At 33.3% G+C, this 9,299-nt stretch overlaps 1 protein-coding gene across 1 annotated transcript; it reads right to left on the reverse strand.

Moving 5' to 3' along the window:
- Positions 1–368: 368 nt before the first annotated feature.
- LOC126718455 (protein trichome birefringence-like 2) lies at positions 369–4,989 on the reverse strand. Its single transcript, XM_050420653.1, has 5 exons — positions 3,786–4,989; positions 2,869–3,061; positions 2,582–2,772; positions 1,804–1,962; positions 369–976 (listed from the first exon to the last, which is right to left on the reverse strand). Exons 1-5 carry the CDS (start codon positions 4,745–4,747, stop codon positions 631–633), a joined length of 1,851 nt encoding a protein of 616 aa, XP_050276610.1. The 5' UTR covers positions 4,748–4,989; the 3' UTR covers positions 369–630.
- Between the last annotated feature and the right edge of the window lie 4,310 nt (positions 4,990–9,299).

Below are 9,299 nucleotides of genomic sequence, written 5' to 3' on the forward strand. Positions count from 1 at the left end.
CATTTGAGATATGTTCTACTGTATGATATGGGTCATGACTGAATTTCTCTTCTGAAGAGCCAATTTCACCTTGTACTTGATCTATTTAATTTATATTCTTTTCGAGTTTGAATTCATCAAAGCAAACACTGATTATATTCTCAGGCTACAGTATGGGAATCGGTCAACACATTCAGTACCATAAACCAACGAAAATTCTGCTTGTTTTTTGGACAAGTAACTAATGGCTGGTTATGGAACTAACGTAGAAAATCTCAGAATTTTGAGCATCTTTTGACTTCTTTCTACCAGCCCATGTGGAAAATTCAGTACTTGCAAAACTTTAACTGCAATGAACTCGATCTATACAATCCAATAGAAATTGCAAGTAAATGAAAAAATTCATCTCATTTCTGATATATTGAAATGCAAAATGTACATAACTAGTGACAAGTGACTCTATATCCACCCACTTTGCATAGACTAAAACTCAAGACAACCCATTTGGCCATCTGGATCTATAGCCTAATAAAAAAAACTCACAACACATACGAGCTCAGATAGGAAATACCAAAAAGAAGAAAAAAAAATGGGTTGTGGATAAAGAATAACAAATTAATATGTAACCGGCAGCTTCTGTACGACCCTCGTTCAGTTTTTCCAAGACCCCTTTCCTAACTTTAAAAGAGAAGCATATAGCAATTCATTCCAAGTATCTGGTACTCCAGGCAAGCACCAATGGCTGCAATCTTGAAATTGTTCAGCGGCGGCATTCTGTTCTTCTACTGTCTTGTATTCCCTTCTGTAAACGGACGGGTGTCCATCTTTTCTGTAATCCGTAAGCCTACTTATGTTCATATATACTACAGGAGATCTCATGCTTTGAAGCACGTGCTCTAGAGTTCTCATCTTTGAAGGGTACTTTGCTAAGTATGTTTCATTAAAGATTGGCTCAGTTTCTTTGTGGCACTGTCCTCCTGAGTTCCATTGACCCCCTCTGCAGCAACATCAAACAGGTCAGTGGTGCAATACCACAGGTAGAGACAGAAGAGGTCTAACTTCCATTATTCATATCTACATCCCTTACAGTGAAAGAAAATATCAAGGATGACATAAGTTTTTGCCAGGTTCAGAAAATGCTTTAGCCTTTTCAATGTAAAGCAGCATTAGATGAATTCAAATGTTGAAAAATGTTCTCTTAGACTCAATATAAGAGGACATCATTACATGAGAGAATATTTACTTCATCAAAAAAGCTCAGAACTGGATAAGCTTGAAAATTATTTGGTATAGCACTATATAAAGTCAGTCCACTCAATTTGAATGTGTCAGGTCCATGAATAAAAATATCTGACAGAACTGATGGGAGGTTTGCAATTACTACTTTATTTAGTTGTGAGGTTAAATTTGCAATTGACTAGTAAATATTTCTTCTGAAATATTCCATAAGTTTTAGCTATAGTTCACTACAAACAAAGACTTCCTGACATAGTCCAGGTATTTATCTGTTAATTCAATTTATCAAAAAATTAAAGTATTTTACCAGTTAATTCTAGGCATCAAAATTCCAACAATGAGCTTTATGCTAAGTTTCAATAATAAATCAACACATAAAGATTAGGTCCACTATGCAAGTTTGCACCTCAAGATTTTGAATGGTCAATTATGCATAGAGCTTAGCTGTACAAAATTCCTTACTTAGCCTAATAACTCAAAAAGCTACTAGAGTATGGCACTGTGAGAATGGAGCAAAGAGAAAAATGTAGGTTGTTAGCGCTTAGCACATAAGTGGAGGTAAGCTAGAGTAAAGAAATAGTCCTAAACCTGAAATGGGTGAGTGAATATCCTCTGAAGAAAACCTGAGTCCGGTTGAAATCAATGTTCTTGTCAACCCATCTAGCCCAAGTGGTGAGAGCCCTCTTGTATGCTTCCAAAGCCTTGAGTCTTGGGTACACATAGTTGCCTTCTTGGTAATAGTCTTCACTGTAGGACCACCAATGCAAGAAATCAAGAACACACAAGCTTATTTTTCATGATCACAATAACAATCATGCCCTACAGATAATAGTAATATGGCAATTTAAATGCAAAATTCTATTATTTGTTCCTAAATTACGAAACAGGCTAAAATAGATTTTATTGTCCCTTAACTTTAATGTTGTTTGTCATTTTGGTCCCTAATGTTACATTTCAAAACTTACAATTAACCCCCTAAATTTTCAAATTTGTCCGTCCCGTCAAGTTCCATTAACTTCTGATTGTTAACTATCCCTAAACAACGTCATTGTGTTAAAAAAAGGGAGGAGGGGTGGGGGGGAGTAAACCTAAGCAACCACAATGACAGCAATTCAATAACTTGGGGTTAATTGCAATTTTTAAAACTTGAAGGACCAAAATAATAGTAATTCGAAAGTTCAGGCAATTGCACATCTTGAAACTTGGGGACCAAAAATGACAGCAATGCCAAAGTTTAAAGGAACTAAAATGTATTGTAGCCTAAAAAATATTGTAACCAATGGCTTTCAGCATTTTCAATACCACAATGCTAGGCACACACAACATAGAAGCAAGCTTTTTAAAAAACCAGAATGACAACACTCACCCTCTTGATGTTTTCTCATGGGTCCACCAGTGGCCTGTATTGAAGACTAAGACATCGGCATCATGATACATTGAAGTTGTCTGGTCCATCAAATCCAATCTTAATGTCTCAAATGACCCACTTCTACCTTTGAAAGATGATTCTCTAACAAGGAATGGAGAAGGAACAAAATCCAGAGAACAGTTATAGTCCTAAAATACAGCAAATGCATGGGAAATTAGAGGGTTACATACCAACATCTTAGATTATGTTTTAAGGATATTAGGATAATACTCTCAGAAACTTGCCTCAAATCTGAAAGCATAAATGCCCTTCTTCTTGAATTCTGTCCTTCCTGAGATCTCATAAACCTTATCCTTGTTTTTGGCTGCATGGCGGAGTATACACGCCAAAGATTCCCACATGTTCCTATTCAGTGAATCTCCTACAAAAGCCAGCCTCTTTCCTCTCACTCTCTCCAGAAAATCAGTGGCATTCAGACTGAGAATAACATCAGAAATTAACAGAGGAATAAGAACAAGGATTTTATATTTTTAGTTCTTAATAGACAAAATTTGATAAAGAGGTTCCCATATTAACAACACTGCACTTCAAACATCAACCATACTACACTACAGGGGAAGATCCCCTACCTTTTAAGCCCTCCAATTCTCTCCAAAATTTATCCAGACATGAGACACATGATATTCAAGAAATTCAATGGTCTTAAAAAACCTATGAAACCACACGAAGACCATTGGATTTTTTAAACACCAAGTGCCTTGGACTTCAGGATACAAATAAATATAGAATATCAACATTATAAAGATTTGGTCATTTATCCATAAATAAAGTTGATTAAAAGAACAAATCTGGTAAATTTTTCATATGGGAACCATTTGATATGCTACCAAACATTGGGTATGATTCCTGCACCTTGCTATGAATTTTATCCCATTCACCAATTTCTAGTACCTATGAAACCATGCCGAGTAACAAGTAACAAGTAACAATACTCACTAAGATGACAACAGATTTTCCAGGTCACCTCACATTAAACTCTAAGTTTGTATAACCAACTTGTAATTATGGAACACATCAAGCTAACAATGTAACTTCTAACTGTTTGTTCATTCTTTCAAGAACACTATGCAATTAAAAGTCGAATTTTCAATTGAATTTTTCTTGCTTACAAAATCAGCAAAAGCATCAAGAGAGACAATACCTTGGGATGTCACACCCATTTGGCTGCCATTTCCATTTTAAAAATCCATCATCTGGCCTCTGATGAAGGTGGCAATCAAAATCCCTATCAATGTGAGGGCAAGAACCAGCAGGATAGTAAGGCTTTGAATCATCTCTCACCCATCTACCATCAAATATGTCACATTTTTCATTAGAACCACCATCCATTTTCCTTAGTAGAGAACCATAATTAGAAATTGTGCTTTTGTTCTTCTCATCCGAATTTCCTTCTTGACTTGCCTTGTAAGCAATTTCTTCTCTAGTAGCAGCTTTATCTAGTCCTGCATTGTACGAAAAATTGCCCACATTCTTATTTTCTGTGCCATTATTCCGATTACTCGAATTCCTTGCTACTGAATTCATATCTTTTACGCTAGAAAGGCTCAAATTCTCAATAACAATTCCTTCTTTACCACGCAAGCTTTCATCTTTCACAGTCTTAGAGAAGTTACCAGAATTATTCTTCCTTAAAATCAATCCTCCATCTGAAGCGAAAGAATCGCCCACTTTCTCTTTATCAGGAAAGCTTCCATTTTTAAGGCTCTCAGTTAAATTCCCAAAATGGGTTTTCCCTGAACCCATCCTTGCCTCCTTAAGATCTCCCATTTTAGTGTCCCCTGAAACATTTGCTTCATGGGTTTTGTAGGGCACATGTCCTTCTTTACTCCCTTGAAACGAACCCACATCGCTCTCCACCTTTGAAGTAGCATTGGTATTACTAGCAACAGGTGATAGAGACCCAGAAGTACTTGAAAATGGCAGTGTAGAATTAACACCAACACTAACAAACCCTTGCAACCAAGGTTTGCCAACCAATGACTTATTCAGCAAAAGTACGACAACAACAAGAAGAGAAACTCCAATCCCCAAACCAAACCCAGAAAAAACATTTCTTCTTGGCAGTACAAACTGCTCTGAAAGTGGTAGTTTTCTCATTTCCATGTACAATGGAGGTGATGGAAATGTGAAGGGTGAGAGAGGGAATCTATGTTGCGTAAAAAACGTTTGGACTTTTGGCAAAGGAACAATATACAGTAGGAAGAGAACTTGAGGTTCGGAGACCACAAGGGTGAAGCATCGGATAATGCTTGATCTTTGGTTCTGTTTTGAAAAAGATAAAAGAGAACAGAGTAATAGCGTTGACGCAGAAGTGACCGTGTTTGAAAAGGTTACTACTTTCTAGTTTCTACCGCTGTTTGCGGAGAGAGAAAACTGAAAGTTGTAGTAGAATGACCATAGTGCCTATTCTTTTCTGTTGTTCCAATGGTAGGAACTGGGAATAATAATATTGTCTTTTTCAAATTTTCGGCCAAAACTCACATTCAAATTGTCGATTTATCTCCTATCAAAAAAAAAAAAAAAAAATTGTCAATTTATCCTATCAAAAAAAAAAATTGTTGATTTATTCTAAATAAAAAATAAAAAATTTTCGATTTATCTCCTATAAAAAAAATGTGGATTTATCACAAGCTTCAAATGTTTAAACTCTTATATTATTATTATTTTTTAATATATGGAGTACATTTTAAGTGAGGGAAGGGACTTTGAACGTGGAATCCAACTTTTTCACCAAATTTAAGCTTAAATTAACTTTCCCGTTACCAATTCTCCAAAACCCTAATCCCATTCGATTTAATTCCACTTTTCTCTCCTTATTTCCAATCCCCTCGCAAACTCATTTTCTCAAAATTTTCGCCAAAATTACCACTTTATTTCAATCCTTAGAATCCCTAATTCGATTCGTACTCAAATTCCTATGCTCCTCTTATGCTTAGTACTAGCACTGGCACTCTCAAAAACCCTTCGCTTGGAGAAAATCTTAGTGAGGTCAAAAGATCTAGGGCTTCTACCTCTCAAGACAGATGTCATGGACCACTAGACACATGTATCAGCATTGTTTAAGAGATTAGGGAATGGGTGTGTGCCAAGGAAGCATCGTGTTTTAATGTGTACCTAAGGGAAGCAGTGTGTCCCATATTGTCTTCTTTGTGTTGTTGGGTTCATATTTGTGAAGATCTTCATGTTATTGGGTTCTTTCTTTTTTTTTTCTTTTCTTTTTAATAAAAATGAATAAAGTTTTAATGCTAAAATTTTTTACAAACAAAAGAGTTTGAAGTTATGATGAACTTACAATACTAAAATGACAAAAATGAAATTTATAACATGAAAATGACAATTGTTCAAATTAAAAAGGCATAATATGTATTTTTGCTATTGTTTTTTAAATACAAGCTTATAAATGGTTTCAAAAAAAAAAAGAAAAAGAGAGAGAGAGAGAATAATTCCCATTAACAAAAAAGAAAAAAGAGAGAGAGAATAGTATTAGATATTCATATTGCACATATATAGAATGAACTATAAAAGAGTTGATTAATTGGAGGGAGCAACCCATAAATTTTTATGTTAATGTATATAGGTCCATTGGGCTTTAGTCCCACACTCCCACCTTAAATTTCTTATATTGCATGCATACTTGTAAGTCTTGTATTATATATACGGACGTGATTTAAATACAATATTTAGGTGCTGTTTTTTAGGTTTTTTACTTAAAATTCTAACATGTGGCTTTTTTTTTTATTGATGAAGGTATATTTTTTTAGTTAAGTGACCACATGGAAGAATCTTAAGAGGGGAATATCTAAGATATTGTATATAAGTTTTTTTCCTACACGTATCTCTATATCTTTATATATTAATAGGATTCAGAATGTTTTATTGTCTTTTTTACTTCCAAAAATACCCATAATTTAATTAATTTATCCTTATTCCTAAAATATAAAAATGAGATTAAAACTGTAATTTGACAAAAATTAAAAACAAAAACGTACCAATGTTTATAAAACTAAACCATTTTCTATAAAATTTCCCACTACCTCATCTACACAAACAAAACTATCCCATGTTCCTATAAAAAAAATAAAAAAACACTACCCCAAGTTCCTATTAAAAAAAAAAGTCTAAAAAAAGAGCCTCATTACACACACGAATCGTGTGTGATGAGGCTAGTGCATATTTTATATAAATGCATCTCACGCACAGCTTATTCTAAGTTGATCGATTTTGCAAGAGGGAATTGCAACCCCTTAAAAGATTGGCATGAGATTGTTGTATGTGTAGGTTTATCCAATTTGCAGTTTGCATCACACATTTCTGATAATCAAATTTAAACCTTATACCACAACCATGTGGTAACTGATAAGCTTCCAAGAACAACTTTATTGCTATCCTTTGTTTTCTATTTGAAAGAGAAAAAGAGATTAAGAAAAAAAAAGTAATAATGATATTTTTTACTATCATTTTACTGAAAAGTCTGTGCTATATTAATCTCATATAAAATTAGGTCTCAATCTTATCATAACAAGAATGCAATGAAATCTGTCTAGTATAGAGTCTTTTGGTTGAATATTAGAGAAAATCGAGTTTATTTGTGATATGGGTACTGTTCAAAGTTATTTGGGAAAGAGAGGTTGCTGAAATTCTAACAAAAAGTTGAATTTCGGTAATCTCATTACCAAAATTCTTGCTGTACAAAATTACTGCCCAACTACCAGGTGAAGTGCCCGAAGGAGGACTGGTTGAAAGGAAACCAATTGTGGCAACCAAGTTGTCGAAATTGTAGAGGAGTGAGGAGAGAGAAAATAGGAATTGTGGCAACCAAGTTGCCGAAAATGGGAGGAAAAAAAAAAAAAAAAGAGAATCGTGGCAACCAAGTTGCCGAAAACTTGGGGAGAAATTTAATATGCAAAAATAAAAATATATCAAAAAGAGTTGGAGGCATGAAATAATATTAGGGAAAAATGGCAATGAAAATAATCATAATAATATTCAAATTTCAAAAATATAATATAACAATTCTTGATTACATAAAAATATTAATCATTCTTTTTAAAATGCACATATAGCTTACAAAATTTTACTACCAATATTTATTTACAGTTGTTTATTTGTTTTTATGAAAAGAAAATTTTTTAAAACTAAAATTGATTATGTCACAAGAAAATTAAATGAATTAGTTATATTATAATTTGGAAAGTGAATATGAGAAGAACTTAAATATAAAAACTTAATTAGTAATTTTCAATCTCAAAAAGTAAGAAGAATGTATTTTAATATTTTTTAAAATAATGAATTTTACATATAAGAAATACTCCATTTCAATCTTATTTCAAAATCAATTATATCATAAGAAAATTAAATGAATTACTCATATTATCAATTAAAAAGTTGTTATTAGGAAAACCTATATATACTAACTAAATTAATAAGAAGAGTAGCTTTTATGTAAAAAAAAATTAATTTTTAAAAAAAAAAAAACTATAATGGATTTTAGATATGAAATGGTCCTGCTTAAGATTATGCTCTCTCTTAGGTCTCAACTTGATTTAAGCCGGTACTGATTATATCTATAACTCATTAGTGGCGTGGTCTTGTCATATTGTGTTTCTTTTGTTAATAATATTTTCTCATTCAATGTTGAAATTTTATTTTGCATAAGACAGATCCCTGGAGCGGTAAGAAAATTTCATCTATGTTTGCTTTGATATGGTTTCAATGAAGCTATGAATGTTTAATGGAATGATTTGTTTATTAGCAAAAAAAAAAAAAAAAAATCCTCCTATTTTCGGCAACTTGATTGCCACAATTCCTATTTTCTCTCTCCTCACTCCCCTATAATTTCGACAACTTGGTTGCCACAATTGGTTTACTTTCAGCACTTCACCTGACAACTGGGCAGTAATTTCGGGTAGTAAGAATTTCAGTAATGAGATTACTGAAATTCAAACTTTTCTCTCTCATACTTTTTGTTAGAATTTTGGTAACACCATTGCTAAAATTCGCTCTCTTTCCTCAATTTTCTAAATAATTTTAAATAATACCCATACTACAAATAAACTTGATTTTCTATAATATTCAGTCAAAAGACTTGTCTAGAATAGGTTTTTTCTTAACATAATTTATTTAGTTTATAAATAACTTTTTAAAGCTTTATTTGTTTTTTGTTTTTTTTTTATTGATAAAAAAAAAGTACAAAGGTGCTGAGGGGCTTTTATGTCAGAACAACGCAAATTGAAAACTCAGTTCCCGCCGACACTTGGTGGAAAACGTGGCATATCCTTGTACTAAATACTAATAAAGTTTTATACTTATGGTGATGCGCACGTGTCGCTGTCTCTCGAGAAAAGCATATATGGGTCTATGGACCATGATGATGCACCGCAAATTGCAATAATTGGAGGTTTAAAACGTGGCACAATCTGGGAAGATCAGAACTGTCCATCGCTTAAATCAATGGTCTGCGATACTCTGGATTCTTGGCTGGAATCTGGACTATGCAGTAGTAGTACTTTTTTTTTTTGATAAGTATGCAGTAGTACTGTAGTAGTACTTGCTTGCACTGGAATAGACCGACGTTCTACGTTTTTGAGATATTGAACACAAAAGAAAACAAAATAAGTTTGGGCTGAACCCTGTGTTCTTTTGGTTTTGCAATAGG

Source organism: Quercus robur, chromosome 3, assembly GCF_932294415.1.
Source record: "Quercus robur chromosome 3, dhQueRobu3.1, whole genome shotgun sequence".
NCBI classification, from domain to species: domain Eukaryota; kingdom Viridiplantae; phylum Streptophyta; class Magnoliopsida; order Fagales; family Fagaceae; genus Quercus; species Quercus robur.

What these genes read in the sequence shown, in the direction of transcription:
- LOC126718455 (XM_050420653.1), bottom strand. Translation starts at nt 4,747, where the DNA reads ATGGAAATGAGAAAACTACCACTTTCAGAGCAGTTTGTACTGCCAAGA. An exon ending in AATGGGTGTGACATCCCAAG is followed by an intron (nt 3,062 to 3,785) that starts GTATTGTCTCTC and finishes TGTTATTCTCAG; the next exon opens with TCTGAATGCCACTGATTTTC. An exon ending in TATTCACTCACCCATTTCAG is followed by an intron (nt 977 to 1,803) that starts GTTTAGGACTAT and finishes ATGTTGCTGCAG; the next exon opens with AGGGGGTCAATGGAACTCAG.